Source organism: Hippopotamus amphibius, chromosome 7, assembly GCF_030028045.1.
Source record: "Hippopotamus amphibius kiboko isolate mHipAmp2 chromosome 7, mHipAmp2.hap2, whole genome shotgun sequence".
Lineage (NCBI taxonomy): Eukaryota > Metazoa > Chordata > Mammalia > Artiodactyla > Hippopotamidae > Hippopotamus > Hippopotamus amphibius.
This window is the reverse complement of record NC_080192.1, coordinates 129,508,800-129,529,153: the sequence shown is the minus strand read 5'-3', so window position 1 is coordinate 129,529,153 and position 20,354 is coordinate 129,508,800. Positions and strand designations below refer to the sequence as shown.

The window sequence follows — 20,354 nt, the reverse complement described above, 5'->3', positions numbered from 1 at the left end:
AGCCTTTCATTTCTTACCTTTCAATTCAGTAATTCCACTCACTGCAATGATTTGGAATGTAGTAAAGTACTTTGTACAGCAATGTCCATTGTAGCAGTATTACAGGAGCAAATTTAGAAACAACTTAAATGACCAATAGGAGACTAGTTTAGAAAGTCTTATAACAGTGTGTCAAGTAACCATTCAACATGTTTGTGAGTTAATGATGTAGGAAAATGCTTGTGATAGAATGCTATAGGTGAAAAAAGCCAATACAAATTACCTACGCAGCAGTTTCTTGATTCTGTCTCATATTATACATGGAAGAAAGGAAAGATACCAAAATGCCAATGATAATTATCTTTGAGTGGTGATGGTAGGGTAAATCATCTCTACACTTTTCTATAATTAGCATGTATTATGTTATAATCAGAAGAAAGGTTTGGTTAAAGAAAGGAACCTTAGGCTGGAATAAATGGCCAGTAAAGAGGGCCTCCTCCTGCAGAGCAGTGCGGATCCCTGGGTCAGCAGGATGGGGACTGGGGGTGTGCAAAAGGGGTTCCCTCTGTGCTGTTACTCATTTCCCTTCTGACTTCTCAGCCAGCTTAGTCCCAGCCAAGACCCCTTTGTGCGCGAGAGCCTGACAGCTCTGTGCCTCCCCCTCCAGATTCCCTCCCCCTGTAAGTTGCTTACAGCCCTAGTTCTGCCTTGTCAGTTTTCGGCAGTACTTTGAGCTCTTATATCTTGGGTTCAGGCTGGAGAAAACCCAGCTGAGTACTAAAGAGCCTGGAGAAACTGGCACCCTAGGGATGAAGCCTGGGTGGTACGGGGCAAGGGCAGTGTGGGAATCTCCAAGACAAGCCAGAAGATGTGGCCTTTGGGCTCACGTCCACCAGCACAAGAAGGCGGCCAGCCAGGAGGCCAAGTCACACAAAGAGTAGAAGGTGGACTCCCTTCTGCCTTTGAGGGAACGAATGCATCCCTAACCCCCTCGCTGTGCTCCTCTCCTTGTCACAGAAGCTGGACTTGTCAGGGCTTGGAGACTTCATGGCCGCATGTCTCTCTTTTCCTTACAGAATCCGAATGTCAGGCATCAAAGGTCTACAAGGGGTGGTGAGGAAGACGGTGAATGACGAATTGCAGGCCAATATCTGGGACCCACAGCACATGGACAAGATCGTCCCATCGCTGCTTTTCAATCTGCAGCACGTGGAGGAGGCAGAGAGGTGAGCACGAGAGGGAGGCGCAGCCCTCCCGGGGTGCTTGGCAACAATACGGCTGGGGATAGGGGGTAAAACCCAGCTCCAAGGCCAGGGATCTTGGCTTCTGTGGCTTGTTCTGCAGTGAGTCTAAACCTGGTTCCCGAGGAGCCTTGGCTCTGGCCTTCTGCCAGCCCACTGTACCCCTTAAAGTCTGCATTCCTGAAGGAAAAATAGTGATGGTGCTGGGCTCCCTGGGGTAAGTGTGTACTGGTAAGAACACAAAGAACCAAAAGTCAAGTTGCCTCGGTCTCTCTAGAAGCAGGAGGCCAAGGAGGTTTTTAAATGCCTTTCATGGTTGCAGTTACTGAGGAGGACCTTTTTTCTCTCTCACTTCCTGATGGTGTTTCGGGTCCTTAAAAAATGCTCGCTTGACCAGCCAGCAGCCACTTGACACAAGTTACAGATATCGGATTTATTTATTTATTTATTATTTATTATTGATTGATTGATTGATTGATTGATTGGCTGTGTTGGGTCTTTATTGCTGCGCCCAGGCTTTCTCTAGTCCCTTGAGGTGCAAGGGCTTCTCACTGCAGTGGGTTCTTTTGTTGCAGAGCACAGGCTCTAGGTGCACGGGCTTAGTTGCTGCGTGGCATGTGGGATCTTCTGGGACCGAACCTGTGTCCCCTGCATTGGCAGGTGGATTCTTAACCACTGCACCACCAGGAAAGTCCCCCAGATATTGGGTTTTAATCTGGGAACCCCCAGGCATGGATTCATCCTGTCCCTGCCCCTTGCTCTTCCCTTCTGTGACATGGGTTGGAGGGAAAGGTTCAAGGTGCTGTCCGCGTTGGCTGTGCATGACCCTGATGGAAGATATACTGTACAAGGTTCCCCACTTTCTGTCAGTTGAGCTGGTGCTGCTAGAGCCAGTTGGGAAATTTAGTGTGCCCTCTGGTGGTTATTTCTGGAATAGCATTTCCCTGACAAGCTCCCTGGTGGTCTGGGAGTGGTGGGGCCCGGGTGTCTAAGGATGAGGAATCCTGGGACTCCTTCTGTCCAGATCTGAGCCTACTCCCTGTGACTCGGGTCCCACTGAGTCAAACCTGAGCCAACCACCGTGCCGTTCCTTTTGCCCTCCCTCTCTCCTCTTTTCTTTTTCAGGCTCGGTCTGGCTCTCTTATCTGATCTCCCATTCCTTCCAAAGCCTTGGGGGCATGAAGGCCCTCCTGGTCTGTGCCTCCCCAGGCCCATGGTACTCAGGGTACCTATCCTTCCCACAAAGGCCTATCCCTAGGCTGTCCAGAAAAAGAACATTATTCCTCCTCCCACAATCTTCCTCCACTCTGGGCTTCCTTACCCCATTTAACTCTGACAGCCTCGCCATCTCCCCTGTAACCTAGTGCAACTACGTCAAATTCCTGCTTGTCCTATTGGGACCGTTTGCATGAGGGAAGCACAGAAACCCAGGCCTGTGCAAAGCTGACTCCCAGCTGTGCATTCCATCCATCACCCTTGGGCTGTGTGTTTCCACAGCCGGTCCCCCTCCCCGCTCCAAGCACCAGAAAAGGAGAAGGAGAACCCGGCAGAGCTGGCTGAGAGGTGTCTTCGGGAACTGCTGGGCCGGGCTGCCTTTGGCAACATCAAAAACGCCATCAAGCCTGTTCTCATGTGAGTTTTCCCCTCCCCCACCCACTGGCTTTCAGCTTTGAACTGTTTCAGGTCTGTCATCTCCTTGCTGACTCAGGAGGAGGGAAGGAGGTGTTAGGGTCATGGTGCTGTGCCCAAGTTGGTCCCTTCTCTGTACCCATGTTCCCTGCATTGTGGCATCAAAAGCTACCACATGGTGGGCAAGCACAATACTGGGGAAAGAAGTTGGCAGGAGGACTCCTGAGGCCGAAGGAGGGTGCCCGGCTTCATCCTGAGTCCACAGCTACAGAACCCTGTTCCTTGACCTCTTGTGCTTCCCTTCTGACACCTACACCTGAAAGCCCTCGCTACTCACCTGGGAGCTTGGAGAGGGGCTGGGTCTCTCGGGGGGGGTCATTGTCCCACCAAGCCTCTCCTCCTTCCCAACAGCAGGTACATTTCATAGTCCTCTCCGTATTTCCTCCCTCACAGCCATCTGGATAACCATTCTCTTTGGGAACCCAAGGTGTTCGCCACCCGTTGCTTTAAAATCATCATGTACTCCATTCAGGTACAGTGCCTCCCCTGGTCCAGCTTGTCCCTCTTGCCAAGGGCACCTCTGGGATCGGGAAGGTGCACACCTGAAGAAAACCAGCCTCTAGCTGTCTAAACCAGTGCTGCTTAACCTAGTCGAGGACTGGTTTAGTTTTATTTCTAATATATCACAGACCCACACTGTATAAAACACAAAAAGAATTCCTAGAAAAAATAGATGAAAACCTCACGTAAAATACAAGCCCACAGGCCATAATTGGCAGCCGTGGCTTTGTCAAATTGCTCAAACACTTACTCTCAATTTCCGTCCTTAGCTCAATGTAAACGGGCATCAGACAGATCTTGAACTGGCACCAGACCCGGGGCCACACTTTGAGCAGCACTGGACTAAACCAGGTGGCCTCTGTGGCCCTGACTAATAAGACCCTGGGACCTGAGAAAAATGAAAAGGAAGAAAGTATTTTTAAATTGACTTTTGACTCATTTGAAGTGAAAGGGCCCAGGAAAAATGTGGACATCCAAGTCTCCTTTGGGATTTGACTCAACTCCTTGTTGGACCAAGGAGGGGGAGGGACTTGGGGAAAAGGAACCTGGGTATCTGGGCGCCACCTCCAGGGCCTGCTAGCTTTGGGACCTCACTTTTGTCCACCCAGCTTTGGGTCCTCGTCGAGGGCTGCCCTGGCTCAGAGGCCATGTGGGGGTTGCTGTTTGGGGACCAGCACGTCTTCCTCCCCCCCAGCCGCAGCACTCCCACCTGGTTATCCAGCAGCTCCTGAGCCACCTGGATGCCAACAGCCGCAGCGCGGCCACGGTGCGAGCCGGCATCGTGGAGGTCCTGTCGGAAGCTGCCGTCATCGCCGCCACCGGCTCTGTGGGTAAGTGGGGGGGGGGGGGGGGGTCCTGAGTGGAGTCGGGGCTGGGAACCGCCCCCCGCTCGCCCCCCAGGACAAAAAAACTGCCCTTAACCGTAGGCTGCCTCCCCTTCCAAAAAAGGGCAAGGCACGGTAGGGAGGTCTCAGAGCCGGTTTTCCTCGGGAGGAGAAATCAGCCGGGGAAGGTCGCGGGTAGAGGAAGCCCCTGGCTGGAAGTGAGCCTGGGCTTGCCCGGTAATGCAGGGCAGGGGAGAGTGAGGGAGGAGTGCCAGCCCGGATTTCAGGTCTCCCACCCCGCTGCGCTCAGGGCCCACGGTGTTGGAGATGTTCAACACGCTGCTGAGGCAGCTGCGGCTCAGCATCGACTACGCTCTGACCGGGAGCTACGATGGGGCCATCAGCCTCGGTACCAAGATCATCAAGGAGCACGAAGAGCGCATGTTCCAAGAGGCAGTCATCAAGACCATAGGTGGGCCCGGGGAGGGGCGGGGCCCGGGGAGGGGCGGGGCCCGGGGAGGGGCGGGGCCCGGGGAGGGGCGGGGCCCGGGGAGGGGCGGGGCCCGGGGAGGGGGGCCTGAACCTTGGAGGGAGCCGCAGGCCGGCGGCCCCCACAAGGATGTTAGGTCAGGGCGGTGTAAGATTGTCCTCACTCACATCTTGGTACGAACACTGGAGAAGTAGAATCAACCCACGGTGCACACAGCTCACAGAGTGGTCTGGGCCAGGCCCGAGTTAAATCACAGAACAATCTCCCTGGGTGGCTCAGCGTGGAGTTCAGATCAGAAGCTAAGAGAGGCGAATTCTTCCTGCACCCCAGTCCCCATGAGGCCTGCCTGATGCTTCCACGTTTGAGCGGTTGGAGGGGAGGTGGGAGAAAGAAAGAGAAAAGGAAGAAAAGAGGAAGGCCGTGGATAGCCACGTGGATGTGGAAGGGGAGAACTATAAAGCTACCATGTGCATGTGAAGGCTTATCACTTGCAGAGCCTTCCTATCCTAGCGCCACTGGAGCTTCCGCTCTCCATCCCGGAGACCTCAACCACAGCCTCGGGAATAACAGGTGAAGGAATGGGAGCCTGGAAGAGTCCTCTGGAGTCACCTAGGTGTCTCCCTCTGGGTCTTGTCTCCCTAGAGAAGCAGCCTGCACTCTTCACAGTAGTTTGGCTGAAAGGCTGAGGGGTGACCCCAGCAGCTGCCCGCCTCACCAAGGCTAACCCTCTCCTCTGTCTTTTGCCTCCCAAAGGCTCCTTTGCCAGCACGTTGCCCACTTACCAGCGCTCGGAGGTGATCCTCTTCATCATGAGCAAGGTTCCACTGCCTTCCCTGCATCACCCCATGGAGACCGGGAGGACCGGGTGAGTCCACCACGCCTTCCTCCCCTTTCCTCTCCCAGCCTAGATGCCACCCGACTCCCCTTCCCACATTTCCGGGCTCTCTCCCTCTCCACCTCAGCTTTTCTTGTTCTGCCCTTACTTCTCTCATTCTACTCTCAAATCCTTCAGCAGCCTTTAGTGGGCCTTTGGATCCTACAACAATTCCGTAGGCTGTCCCACCAATAACAACCTCCCACTTTGGGGGAAGCCATTAATTACCTGGTCTGCGTCCTGGCTCTAGAAGTCACTGTCCTTTTTGGATAACCCAACAAAATAAGCCTCATGGAGAATCTAATCAGGAGAGAGAACTGGGCAGGCAAGTGTGGGGTCTTTGCCTGTATCACCATCCTGGTGAGCATCTGTGTCTCTGGTCTATAGGGAGAACAGGAACCGGCTGACCCAGATTATGCTGCTGAAATCCCTCCTTCAGGTGAGCCTCTCCTGTCCCCATTTCTGCTCTGCCTCTGCAGGAGGCAGCTCCTTCCAAGGGACCAAGAGAAGGCTGACACATACAGTTGCACACTGCACAAACATGCCTGGCCAAAGGGGTGAGTAGGGGGCTGAAATCCAGCCTGTGTTGCACTCACTAGCCAGTCTGGGTACCCACAGGGCTGGGTCATTCAGGGCAGGTAGGACGCCTGTTTCTAACTTTCACAAAGGTACTTTCTCAGCTACTGATGGCCTTGTCACTCAAACATTATCTCTGTATTGAGATGGAATCTATTGGTTCCTGCCCTTTTTCCCTCCAAGTATCTCCCCAGGTCCCTTCCACCTGTTTCTTCCATAGCACTTACGCCCACCTCAGTCTCCCAGCCACCATATTTCCCTTTATCAAGTTTTTAAAAATAACAACCATAATTATTTTATGTAATCCAATTTTTAAATTATTTTTTTAGTTTTTTTGCCATGCCACGGGCTTGCAGTATCTTAGTTCCCCAACCAGGGATTGAACCTGGGCCCTGGCAGTGAAAGCACCAAGCCCTGACCACTGGACAGCCAGGGAATTCCCCCCTTTATCAATTTTTTTTACATTTGTCTTCTTTCCACCTTTGCAGCCATCACTGGAGCCTAGACTTATCGTTCTCAAATGCCATTCCCATAACCAACTTGCTTGATATATAGATTCCCTAGAGATCTCGAGCCGTCAGTGTGAGTGAGGTCCTGGAATCTGTATTTGTAACAAACTCCCCAAGATTCTTATGCACAGCCCTGGCCTAAACTCTGGACATCTCACAAGTAGATTATTCTCATAGCTGCCCCCTCCCTGCTCACCTATCATAAATACAGCCAAGAAGAGTTTTCTGAAAATGTTGTTCTTCATGTGTTGTTCCTTGTTCAAGAGTAAATAGTTTCTAATTGAGGCGCATCCAGATTTCAAACTTCTCACACTGAAATTGGAAGGTCCCCAGTCCCCTTTCCCTTCCTAGACCCCCCACATCTCCCCTCAACCCATCCCTGTTCTAACCACGCCACTCTGCACAGCCCCTCACTCCCGCCCAGGCCTTCCCTCCCCTCTCCTCAGCCCTCAGCTTTCATGTCACGTTATTTGTATAAAGGCTTTTCACGCTGACACTGCCGCATCTGGTTACCTCCTTGGTCGATGCACTCCTGCCATCTCTTTGCTGAGTTTATCCTCGTTAACCGGCATCCAAGGTGACAGTTTGGGGCACACTCGAATACACCCCCCTTCAGTGAACATTGATGTTTACTACTGATGCCACCTGTACTACTGCCACCAGGCTTTACCAGAGCGTCAAGCTGAATCATCAAAGGCATTGTTTTGCAACATGGACTTAACAGTAAATCTGTTTTGCTGCTTTTAACTACTTTGACACCATCATGGATGAGGTGTCTGTGTATGCCAGCTGGCTTTAATCAGAAGACCCCCATTATGGCCATGCTAGAGGAGGTGTAAGCAAATGCTACGTGTGTTCTTTGGCTGTTGCCGTGTCTGTGGCTTCCAATTCCTCAGCCTAGCTGTAAGTTCTTCCGCCATCTCTCCATTTCTTTGTGACTGTTCGTACTCCTAATGAAGCATGTTCATGGTGAATGTTCACCATTTGTGCCCTAATGGGCTGGAACATGAGGTTCAGAGGCTCCCCGGCTCCTGCTCCCCTCCAGGGCTCATCCTTTGCTTGCTCTTAGCAACTTAATATCCCTGCATACTGTCCCATCCACTCAGCTAAGCTGAGCTGAGCAGGTTGCCTAGGGAGATGTTGGAGGGTTCCCAAAAGCTGCCTGAGGTGGAGGACGTTGGGGACGGGGCTGGGAGATGTTTAGAGAGGATGGGTGCTTCGGACCCAAGTTCCGCTGGCTGCTCCTCCATCTCCTCACTGCTGCCGAGGGGGCCGGCGTCCCTAAACACACGATCCTGGGCTCCCTTGCAGGTATCCACCGGCTTCCAGTGCAACAACATGATGTCAGCTCTGCCCAGCAACTTCCTTGACCGCCTTCTCTCCACCGCTCTCATGGAGGACGCAGAGATCCGTCTCTTCGTTCTAGAGATTCTCGTCAGTTTCATTGATCGTCATGGCAACCGTCACAAGTTCTCTACCATCAGGTGAACTTGGGGTCTCCCCTCCATTGGATGTGTAATGGGGGAGGAGACTCCCGTTAGGGCCTCACACTCAGGTGAGGGGGACAATTCAGTGGGACCCCCCCCACCCCGCCAGGGAGCTGATCGTGGAATGGACCCTGGGGTCCTGCAAGGGAAGGAGAGACTGAAAGGGTACTTGTGCCTGGGGGAGCGGGGAGCGGGGGGAGTGGAGATTTGGGAGATAAAGAGCAGGCACCCATGGGAGCTCTCAGGTGGGGAGGGAAGAAGGGGACGCAGGGTAGAGACTGGGGAGCTGAAAGGGAGAGAAGGGAGGAAGAGGATGATCTGGATCTATATTTAAGAAAAGGAGACAGAGCTTGAGAACTTGGGAGAAAGTGGAGATCAGGCTAAGAACCAGGGTGGGAGGACACAGGCGGGTATTGGTACAACTAACAACACTGGAATAGAGCCCAGTGATAGCACGTGAGCTCTGCTGGCCTCACACAAGGGCTAAAGTGGCCCCTGATGTCCCCTCCCAGTACCCTTAGTGACATCTCTGTCCTGAAGCTGAAAGTGGACAAGTGCTCCCGGCAGGACACCATCTTCATGAAGAAGGTTAGCAAGTGTGACCTCAAGACACAGTGAACCCCGGGTGGGTCAGGCCCTGCAGACCCCAGCCTTCCAGCCCCCAGGTCACCACTGGCCGTGCCCCTAGAACCCACTTCCTCCTCTTTGACTATGCTTAGTCAGAATGACTAGCCGACCGCTCTAGGGAATCAAGCCCCCCAGTCATACTTATCACTGAGCCGGAGTGAGGACCATCCCTTGACTGTGTTCTCCTAAAACTGGACTCGGGCAGCAGCTTTTGTTGCTGGTTTCACTGGACCCACCTTCCCTAAGCACGTCCTGCTGCCCGCGCTCGCTTCCCCTGGGGTCTGTTTTAAAGGCATCCTGTCCCTGAGGGTGGAGGTGGGGCACACACAGCTGTGCCACCCCCTTGAGACGGCTCTTCCCCTTCTCCTTGCCTCTCCCGTCCCCCCCCCCCGCCCCCGGCCTGCCGTGGCCTTGCCCCCGCCCTTGCCGCCATCTGCAGCACTCCCAGCAGCTCTACAGACACATCTACCTGAGCTGTAAGGAGGAAACGAACATACAGAAGCACTACGAGGCGCTCTATGGGCTGCTGGCCCTCGTCAGCATCGAGCTGGCCAACGAGGAGGTGGTGGTAGACCTCATCCGCCTGGTGCTGGCTGTCCAGGTGGGGCCCCGTGTGGGCAGGACAGAGGGGTTGGGGTCCGGGGAGGGGACCTGTTTTGGCCAAGTGCTGATGAGAGTGCCAAGTAGCCACTGCTTAACAACCGTTTTGGAGCTCAGGAACGTGGCACCCTTGGCTGGCCATTCCTCCATGAAGACACAATCCATGGTCCTGTTTGGGGAACCACCAGAGAATGCTGAATTCATGGCTTTGGCCCATCCTCAGAGTAAAGGAAACCCAGGAAATGGGGTCTTTCAAAAATATCCCTTCCCCCTAGTATTTCAGGTCTCTTGCAAGGTCTGAATGAGACTCCCAGGATTACCAAGAGGGTACTCATAAGCCCAGAGTGATCCCCTCAAAAAGATCACCTGGTTCCCAAACCTGGCTATGCTTCAGAATCGCCTTAAGCGCTTATTAAAAATATAAAATCCCAGTTCTGTCCCCAAGCTTGGGGATCTGGAGATTCAGCAAGCCCCCTCCCTCGTGACTCTCAGGCAGCCACTGTGGCACTAGATAGGGCTTTAGACCTTCACGGTGGAAGTGTACCCCCCAGGATGCTGGGAAAGACCTCAAAGGCCAGGGTCTGCAGGGTCCTGAAGCTAGGTGGGCATCATACCCCGAATGGTGGCAGACCTGGGTATTCTGTAGTGGAGACTTCAGCTACCTGCTTGACAGTGCTAAGTCCTGCAGAGCCAACCTAGATGCTACAATAGTCTTCATTCTAGAATCTGAGATTCCTTTGTGTCCAGATCCCCTAGTAACGCTCACAACTTTGTCAGTTTGACATATGAACCCAGCTTAACAAGCCAATCCAGTCCTCCAAGAATCATCCAAGGTCTGTAGTGAAGGTCACAACATCCTAGAGGTGGATTCCTGAGGGTTTGGACAGTCAAGGTCACTCCAGCTGGAACTGCAGAGTGGGGCAGTGAGGTCATCACCTCTCCACTCAAGTATTTATGGGCCTCCAGCTCATGGATTGTTCTAGGGACCATTTGCTTCAGCTTTAATGAGGGTGACTTCTGCCCCCTGGGAAGTTATAGGGCAAATGCTGCAAAAGGCTTCGTCTAGAGTAGTGGGCCACTTCTAAAGGAGGTTGGGAGGGGTTGGCTGGAGGGTGGGGCACCAGTATAGCTTGTTCCCTCTGTGTTGCCACAGGACGTGGCCCAAGTCAACGAAGAGAACTTGCCTGTTTACAACCGCTGCGCCCTCTACGCGCTGGGTGCCGCCTACCTGAACCTCATCAGCCAGCTCACAACGGTGCCTGCTTTCTGCCAGCACATCCATGAGGTTAGTGTCCTCATGACCCCAAGAGCTCAGGAGGCCCGGGTTTCCCCAGAACAACTTTTGCTTAATTGCATGAACCCCGTGCTTAGTCTAGGCATGAGAACTAATTCCCAGCGGCAGCGTTTCCTGACGTAGCAGGGTGGGGTCAGGCATGGGCAGTATCCTTTCCCCCTTTCCCAACCTGCTATCTGCCTCCCTCTACTTCCCGCCCCTCGACGCTCCCCACCCCCCCCCACTCCCAGAAGCGCGCATACACACATCTCTCTGGGCATCTGGGACTAAAGCGACTATAGGGAAAGTTTTTGTTATGAAAGTTTGCAAATATCACAAAAGCAGTGTGAGTAGGGCGGTGAACATCTCTGTACAGCTATCACACAGATTAAACAGTTACGAAGATTTTTCCACATATGCTTCATCTGTCTCCTTTTCTTTTTCTTTTCCTTTGCTGAAATATGTTCAAACAAACCTCAGCTATCATGTCGTTTCACCTCTACATATATCACTATTCATGTCTAAAAAAATATGGACACATTCCTACCTAATTGCTATGCTATTTACATGCGTAATTAAATGATCGATCATGACTTGGTATTATCTTATACCCAGTCTATAATCAAATGTTCTCAGTTTTTGGAAAAAGACATTTTAAAACATGCTGAACTATGTATAAGTAGAATGATATAATATGTAAGATGAAGTTTAAACTACACTAACAAAACAAAATAAAACTAAACAAGAAAGCCCAGGTCCCAGCTGGCCTGGGCTGGCTGGGGGGCATGGAGGAAGGTGCTGTATTGCTGTGCAGAGGCAGGATCTTCCCAGCCTTGGGCTGATCCAGGAAGGCAGGAAAGGCAATGACCCGACATCCTCTTCAGTAAAAATAGTAGCATCGTGGCTTCCTCACCTCCTGCACATACTTTGGTGCCAGCTGTCCTCCCACTTCTCACCATCTTAATAGCTGTCACCTTTCTTGTCAAAAATTTGCAAAGGATGCTGAAGGGAAATTCACTGTGTCACTCTCTAACAGGATGCTTGCAGTACACCTGGGTCTGGGGAATAGTGTGACCTGTGCTCCCTTTTTACCATTTAAACAGAAAACAGGAATAGGACACAGGAGCAAGAAACAGAACTCTCTTGGGAGCTAGGTCCCCTGCCTTTGGAGGACACAATGCATGTGTGTCACTGGAGACAGCTTGAGCTGTCCTCCTGGGCTTCTCAGGCTGCCCTAAGGTCCCTGTTGGTCTGAGTTTCTCCCTCAGAAGTCCAGCTGCAGGTGGGGTGCCAGGGAGTTCGTGGAAGGGAGGAAGTGCTTTGGGGACAGGAAATTTTCCACTGGCCTGTTTGGATGTCCCTCTCCCTGCTGAACCCGGCTTTTCTTGTGATTCCTCCCAAACCTCAGGTGATAGAGACCAGGAAGAAAGAGGCTCCGTACATGCTCCCTGAGGACGTGTTCGTGGAGAGGCCCAGGTGAGGAGCACACCAGGGACATGGTCAAGGACACACAAGGCAGCTGAGCGAGAAGGTGGATGATCTGAGGCCAGGGACTGGGGCTTCTAGGGGCTCAAGGGCAGAAAGTGGACCCTGCCTATGGCCCAGAAGTCCTGGGTCAAGTTTAATTTCCTCACGTGACCATAATTCACTCCTCAAGCCATCTCAATGTATCGTCCTATCGAGTGTGGGATGCAGCCTCTGGAAACTTTGGCCGAGCCCATGGGAACACATCCTGGAGGAGTCCTCCTGACAAGACAGTGCCACCAATCCAAGTGGCCTTCTCAGACTGTAGTCGGTGGGCCAGTATCACTTCAGTGTCAGAAGGGCTCGAGGAAAAGATATTCTGAAAAAACAAAATATCCCACAATAGAGGACAGCTTTATAAATTATGACCCATCCATACTGTAGACAACTGATAGCCCATCCACAGTGTTTTGAAAGAATAGCTCGTGTGAAATATTCACTGTGTAATAGGTGAATAAAATAGATCCTAGCACAGGCCTCTGGGCCATGCGGGGGATGTTTGCGTGGGTGCAAAAATGTGTATGACTGAGGGATTCCGCACAAAATGTAAATGTGGATCTCTCTGCAGAATGGGAATGTAGGTGGTTTTTTTTCCTTTTGCTCTTCTGTCATTTTTGTATAATGAACATTACTTCCCCACCCCCCACCCCTGTGTGGCAGCGCGGCTTGAGGGATCTCAGTTCCCTGACCAGGGACTGAACCCAGGCCACCACAGTGAAAGCCGGGAATCCTAACCACTTGAATACCAGGCAACTCCCTTGAGCATTACTTTTATAATAAGGAAGGTCATTGGGAAATCATCCTATTTCCCCACAGTTCTCACTTGCCTCTTCCCTCCTTTGTCTCCCAGGCTGTCTCAGAACCTGGATGGAGTGGTGATTGAGTTTCTCTTCCGCCAGAGCAAGATCAGTGAAGTCCTGGGGGGCAGTGGTTACAATGCAGACAGGCTCTGCCTGCCCTACATCCCTCAGCTGACAGGTAGGAGCCCTGCTCGAGGACTTCCAAGCCTGCCTCTGGCTTTTCTTGGCCAGGTAAGGGCCCGAAAGGAAAGGACTTGTGTGTCCTTTGGTCGCCTTCCATGGCATCTTGGATGTCACAAAAGAGCTGAAAGACACAGTGGAAATCCATGGTGAGATCCTCGATTTTCCCACCTCTCCTCCTAGTGCAGCGTCCTTGGGAGTAACTGGCCCATAGGGTAACCTGGCCTGTGCGTGGGAGAGGCCCCATTGTGCCGGAAAGAGCACACGTGGGCTACAGAATCAGAGACCCAGTTCTCTGCAGCTTACTTCCTGAAAAATCTTAGATGAGTCCCTCGGCATCTCTGAGTCTCAGTTACCTTGGCTGTAAAATAGGGATATTAATGATACCTGCCTTAGAGGGCAGAGGCAAATGCCCGAAGTAGGAAATGCTACACAAATGACAGCTGCTGGTGCTGTTAGCAGATGACACGCATGCAAGTTGACATAAGCTTTCTGGTCATAAGCAGCTTTTTCGTGCTCATCAATGATTGCAAAATCTTAGCCCTAAAGAGCAAAACTCACTACCCTAAGGTGGGCGGAGAAGGCCCGCAGCCCTTCATAATTCCAGCTATGGGACTTCCCTGGTGGCTCAGTGGTTAAGAATCTGCCTGCCAATGCAGGGGACACGGGTTCGATCCCTGGTGTGATCCCACATGCCACGGAGCAACCAAACCCATGCGCCACAACTACTGAGCCTGCGCTCAAGAGCCTGTGAGCCACAACTACTGAAGCCCATGTGCCTAGAGCCCACACTCCACAATAAGAGAAGCCACCGCAAGGAGAAGCCAGCCCATCACAGTGAAGAGTAGCCCCTGGTCACCGCAACTAGAGAAAGCCCACACGCAGCAACGAAGACCCAATGCAGCCAATATATAAATAAATAAATTTATTTTAAAAAATAACTAATGAACTCCACCTGTAGCCCCAGTGTATAAACTCCCTCTTGAGCCCTCCGAGGACTGTGGACCAGGCAAAGGCAAGGGGGTTGGGAGATGGTGCTGGAGGCGTGCTCCTGGCTTGCTCTCCGGGAGCTGGGGACTCTAGCTTCTGGGCTTCTCCTTTCCCAGACGAGGATCGCTTATCCAAGAGGAAGAGCATTGGAGAGACCATTTCCCTGCAGGTGGAGGTGGAATCGAGAAACAGCCCAGAGAAGGAGGAGGTGAGTGTTGCATTCTTGACCCACTGTTCTGGTGAAGCCCAGCATCCCCAGGGGAGGGGACTGTTCCCACCTCCTAGAGGTCAGACACTCCACAATCCAGGCTTCCTTAACCGCACTGCACCTTTAAGTTTGTACAGAAGGTAAATTTCGCAAGTAAGCCCTTTTATCTTACTGACTCTCATCACATATATCCTAGACATTTCCATCTGGAAAAAATTATTGAATCCCCCTGTACACTCCCATGAGGTTGTTATAAAAATCAGTCTTGGAAGGCTTGCTGGTAGTCATTCCTCATTCACGATAGGGGCAGACATGTTCCATGTGGAAGTTGGAAGTCCTCGGGAGGATGAGGGCAACAGTAGCTTTCACGATGCTTCTTCCAGATATGTCAAGAAAGGTGCTTTCTTAAAGAGAAAGATGTAGCTTAAAGATCTCTTCCTTCCATCATCTTTTGAGAGCTGTGAATATCTAATTTCTGTTGAAATTAACATGTGATATCTCTCCTGCCATTATTGCTTCTATGTCAGAAAATAAAGATGTACCAAAAAGTAAAGGGGAGTAAGGAATTTTAGTGGAAATACCAAATTTACTCCTTCAATGGGAAAGAAATGGGGGCAGGGCAGGGAGGAGGGAGAAAGGCATCCTAAGGGAGCTGAAGCCTCATGGTGCAGTACACTTGTTTTAAATGGTGACTCTGCCAATTGAGGGAGTTGACGAGACGCGCAGGAACCTTAGCAGGAAGTGAGGAGGATGCACATCTGGGTGGGACTGGGACAAGGAGACCTGCGGGGTCCTTGGGCGTGGGCAGCCTGGACACCCAGCCTTTCCCCAGATGGGCTGGAGCAGGGAGAAGCTGGTGGGGTCAAGATCAAGCCTCCCTCTAACTGTGCCCTCAGCCATTCCAACAGCTCCTCGGCTACTGGGGCAGACCTTCAGGCAGGGCTTTTCCACGCTTGCCTGGAACCTCCCGTGGAAGGAAGGAAGCTCTGACCTGGGCTAATCAGAGAAGCCAAATGAGGTTGAGCCAGGTGTCCTCCAAGGCCCTTCTAGCTCCGCCAAGGCTGGGAACCTCACGTGTCAGGACCACAGTGTGATTTGGCTGCTCTCCCCTCCATAGTTCTTCCTTCCCGAGACTTGAGAGACCCTCAGAAATTGATTAAAGTGAAGCAGAAGAGGGAAGAGAAATGCTCTCCTTCCTTCCTACACAGCCGCCTGCTACCTCGTGGCCTCCTGGTCACCAACATGGGTTCCTCCCCATCTTCAAGAGTCAGCTTAGCCCAGGGATGGCTTGGTGGCTAGAACAGGGATGTGGGCCTCCACCCTTCTGCCCTGCTATACTTCTTTCCACTTTCACGCACCATGCCCCACCCCTACCCCCCCAGAATCCCGTGGTGGCTCCCTGTAGCTTCAAATGCCAGGCTCACAGCAGGTGATCAATAAAGGCTGGTTTGGTCAAATTCCAAACCCAGTGCCTGGCATTCAGAGCCACTTAGAGTCAGGGATGCCCTCCCATTTCACTTCATCTCCCCTCCTCTCTGGCTTGTCTGCTCTCAGTCTCCCCCGTGCTATCTCATTCACCTCCACATCTTTGCTAGGATGGAATCCCATGTCGGAATCACCCTTCCTCCCCACCTCTACATTCATAAATCACCCATTCTTCAATGCCCAGCTTGTGGTCCCTCTCCTCCACCAGCTTCTCTCTACCTGCCCTTACCCAGTGATCTGTCTTCCTTTTTTCTCTCTTGACCACATGGTTCCCTATCACCTTACCCTTGAATATCTGATGTTGGTCAGTGCTGACAGTGGATGGATGGATGGATGGACAGACAGATGGGTGGATGGATGAATGGATGGACAGACGGGCAAAGGGTGAATCTTCAGAGTGAATGACTCTTCAAAGTGAATGATTGCTCTCTCTTGCATGTAATTCCTATAATAATACAGTTTGCAATTTCTGCAGAATGACTAGCCAAGAATCCTGCACATAGTTGGTGCTCACTTGTTTGCTGGATGACTTTATCCCATCCCCACAACTGCATCCATTCCTACTCAAACTAGCATTTATGGAATTCCAAGCTCAATGAATTGACACAAAATGAATATACACCCGCGTGCCCTCATGCACTCACACCCAGATCAGGGGCTAGAACGTTGTCTTCCAGGAGCCCTGCCTCTGCACCCCCGCCCCAAAGGGAGCCACTAGCCTGACTTATGTCACTTCTTGAGCTTTATATCAATGAAATCATTCTCCCCTGTGTCTGCTTCTTTCACTTAATATTACATTTAAGTACTAGAATATGAATAAATCACGGTCTTGCCTCAAGGAGTTCATGGTCTAGTGGGGAATTCCTGGAATTTAGTCCAAATTCTTTCACAGTTTTCAGCATCTGACCTAAGGCCACTCATCCATGGAACATCCTTCTTTGGGTTTTATTATTTTCCACCCCTTTTATGGGTTCTGCAGAACACTGAGATCCTGTGACCCAAGTCCTTGGACCAACCTCAGTGTGTCTTCCCTTTACTGAATACTCAGATCACTGTGGTGGATAATTTAATATCAGAAGTCTTCAAAAATGTTAACCAGTTCTCGAAATTTTCACGAGATTATATTTGCTAACCACCTTCTCTTGTTTCAAATATTTTCTGTTACAGTCTCTGGAGATTTGTTTGAATTACAGTATTTTCTTCCCAGGGGCTTAATGTGACCTGCTGGGGGGAGGGGAGAGAGAGGGGCCCGTGAGTTCTTTCAGGTGAGACGTGTGACGGATGAGGAACGAGCCTCCCCGCCTCCATCTCTCACTGCTCTCCTTTAGTTGGAGGCTCTGTGCCTGCTCCGGCAGCTTCCGGAGACCCTGGTGAGAATGTGGGTGTCCTGAGGGAGTTTCTGCCCATCAGGACCCTCTTCGGAGAAGTGAAGGGGCTGCCAGGTAACTGAGGAAGCCGAGGTGGCCCCCCCCCTCGCCCCCCGCTCCAGTTTTCTGAGCATTCTTCGCACTTCTGTCCCCTCTCCCTCAGCGAGTGCCTGCCGAGGAGATCACCTACGAGACGCTGAAGAAGGCCATTGGTAAGTGGGAGACCCCCTCCCCCTCCCCAAGGGAGGGGGGGCTGGGTCTTGGGGAGGCGTGTGGGTGTGCATGGGGGTGGGAGTGCCCCGTCTGCTGCCCTCCCAAGTGCGATTCCCGCAGATGTGAGGGGAGAGGCTGGTGGCTTCCTCTAAACCCTCCGCAACTACCGAAGCTGCAATGAGCAGCTCCCCCTCTCTTACGGGGGTCAGTGTCCTATGCCAGGGACCCTTTTCCTACTGACCACTGCTGTTAAAAGTAGTCCGTTGAGGGTGACAGCCAATCAGGTAAAAAGCAATTTTAATTTGTATAAATACTTTGACAATCTTCTGGTGGAGTGTCATACAAAAGAACAAGTTGGCCAATGAAAACATCATTAAGAACAAATCCTAGTACTGTTTATTTAATAATGGCACTAGACTTTAAGAGGCAGTATTACCTGATCTGAATTATTAATATCCCGGATTAGAGAATTTTTCCGATAACTGATAACATCTTTATTTTTGTTGTCGTTCATGGTACTCCTTCAAAACGTTCCCACTGCTCTGCCTTCTTAAACTGGGCATGATAAACATATTTCATACCCCTCTTTTTTTTTTTTTGCTTCATTTCGGATACCGAGAGCCATGTGCAGAAGCCTTAAACTGAATGGCCTCAGATTGCTCTGCCATAGAGGGTCTTCGTTGGCTTTTGTGGCCTAGCTGGCTTTTCCATTGTTAATGTCCCTTTTTGTATTACTCCCAGAGTACTTCCTGGTCCAGGAACTTCTGCCTAAGAGTCCCAGTGGCAATGCAGCTATATGGGTCTTTAGCCCCACTTAAGGGTCCACTTAACTAGTTTTCAAACTCTTAGGCAAGGAACGGGGCTGAACCCTCGGGCAGAATCAGGAAAGGGTCTAGCCCTCCCGGGGCCAAGTGAAGGCACAGCACCCTCCGTGCCGCCCTGCGCCCCCTCAGCAGAGGAGAGAGCTGGGGGGATGCGGCAACTTGAGACCGCATCATGGGGGCTGACCGGGCTCTCTGTGCCGCAGTGGACAGTGTGGCCGTCGAGGAGCAGGAGCGTGAACGGCGGCGACAGGTGGTGGAGAAGTTCCAGAAGGCACCCTTTGAAGAGATTGCAGCACACTGCGGGGCCCGGGTAAGTGAGGTGTAACAGGGTCCATTCTGGGACCAAACGGACGCTGGATGCGGGTCCAGGGCAGGACTGAGTTTCTAGGAGATCTTGTATTGTCGTCACCCAGAAATTAGGGTTTAGGTCCCAACGGTGCCCTGGCACTACATTGTTTCCCCGTGAACCAAAAGGCTGCTAGTCATACACCCCTCCAGAGGTCACAATTTTCATATAAGGAAGAAATCCTGACCTCAGGATCTCCTGTGCCAAATAAATACATTACAATAATTCTAATCATCAGAGCAAGCATGTAAATAGCACTTACAGTTCACCAGAGCATCTTACACTTATCAGCTGATCTCATTCCCATGACAACTCTGCGAGGTTGTTGCCATTAAGGTCGTCATGTTATGGAGTGACGATGGGGGAAGGGGCCATGGCACAGAAACGATGGCCAGTGTTCGCTACAGGGCCCGTTTCCAGCTGGAGGACCCCGGCGGGCAGAATGGAACAGCCCGATCTTGGAAAAGAGATTTGAATGAGAGGGCAGCAGACGGGTAGAAAGACGGACTCATGTTTATGGTTAAGGGAAGAGCACACACATTTCTTGAATATGACATACCAGGATTTGTCAGTCCCAGTGTCCATCTTTGTAACAATGAAACATAATTATAAACATCCAGAGTCTACAGATAACTTATCTTTTCTTGTACTTTTTCCTCTCAATAAAAATGCATGTAATTTTCTATTATATGTATTTCTAATATATATACATAAACTTCTCATTATTATAATAATTATATATAGTAATATATATTATAGTATATAAAATCTATGTAAATATAATACAGATTTTTCTGAGCTTATATTATGCTAACCTCTTGTCCCATCTTGAGAGACAGATGTTGCTCATTTCGTGAGCTGAGAGTTGAGCACAGTTTCATTCTCTGTGTACATGGACTTAGTTGGGGCCAGGAGGGACCAGAGAGAGCTTCCTCCCTAATGCACCAACTTTGCACAACTGCTCCTTGGGAGTTAAGGCAAGAGCTGGAACCAGCTCTGAGCCTCCTGACTCTCTGCCCAGTAGGCCCTATTGCCCCCCTTGGAGGAGCTAAGGGCCCTTCCAGAACTGCTGTCCTTCCTGGAATTCGTGGCCTTTGTGCTGTCCCCAGCAGGCCTTTGCTGGGCAACGCTGTCTGATCTGAACCCACCACCAGGGTCCACAGATAAGTGCTGGAAATGAGCTCACAGCGGTTTCTTTCCTAAGACCACAAGTGCCTGGCACCTCCAGTGCATGCTGGACAGACAGGCTTGGGAGTCAGCTGGCAGAGGTGCAGGGAGCCCCAGCTCACTTTCCCTCTGTTTGTGTCTAGGCATCACTGCTGCAGAGCAAACTCAATCAGATCTTTGAGATCACCATCCGGTAAGTGGCAGCCCTGGGCAGGGGATGCTCACCTCTGTGGCTCAGTGTAGGTACCCCTCCCCCTAAGTCCTCCTCTCACACCTGTCTTCAGCCCTCCCTGCCCCCAGCCTCTGTCTCCAGGGCTGGAGTCGGCCACCAACTCTCCCCAGAAAAGGAAACAGAGACTGAAGGAGGAAAGAGACAGCTCAGTGAACTCTGGAAGGGAGCCGGGGGTCCTAGTGTCACAAGCTAGTACTTTACTTTCTAAAGCAACAGAGTCACTGTAGAATCCTGGGAACCATGGAATGACAAAGTCTCTGGTGCCTATCCAAAGAGAAACCTCAGTCAGCTGCTCTGTTGCATGGAGTGGGACCCCAGAACCCCCTCCTCATGCCTTTCTCCTCGTGT

At 51.5% G+C, this 20,354-nt stretch overlaps 1 protein-coding gene across 1 annotated transcript in view; it reads left to right on the top strand.

Moving 5' to 3' along the window:
* Positions 1–20,354, top strand: part of EFR3B (EFR3 homolog B) — an 88,068-nt gene that overhangs the window by 63,666 nt on the left and 4,048 nt on the right. The window contains exons 6-22 of the mRNA XM_057743431.1: positions 1,056–1,205; positions 2,718–2,852; positions 3,303–3,381; positions 4,105–4,240; positions 4,545–4,706; positions 5,478–5,589; positions 5,986–6,037; positions 7,995–8,167; positions 8,683–8,758; positions 9,237–9,398; positions 10,551–10,682; positions 12,079–12,146; positions 13,045–13,172; positions 14,281–14,372; positions 17,388–17,436; positions 18,465–18,571; positions 19,918–19,967. Coding sequence (XP_057599414.1) covers positions 1,056–1,205; positions 2,718–2,852; positions 3,303–3,381; positions 4,105–4,240; positions 4,545–4,706; positions 5,478–5,589; positions 5,986–6,037; positions 7,995–8,167; positions 8,683–8,758; positions 9,237–9,398; positions 10,551–10,682; positions 12,079–12,146; positions 13,045–13,172; positions 14,281–14,372; positions 17,388–17,436; positions 18,465–18,571; positions 19,918–19,967 — 1,863 coding nt within the window. The remainder of the gene's footprint in view (positions 1–1,055; positions 1,206–2,717; positions 2,853–3,302; positions 3,382–4,104; positions 4,241–4,544; positions 4,707–5,477; positions 5,590–5,985; positions 6,038–7,994; positions 8,168–8,682; positions 8,759–9,236; positions 9,399–10,550; positions 10,683–12,078; positions 12,147–13,044; positions 13,173–14,280; positions 14,373–17,387; positions 17,437–18,464; positions 18,572–19,917; positions 19,968–20,354) is intronic.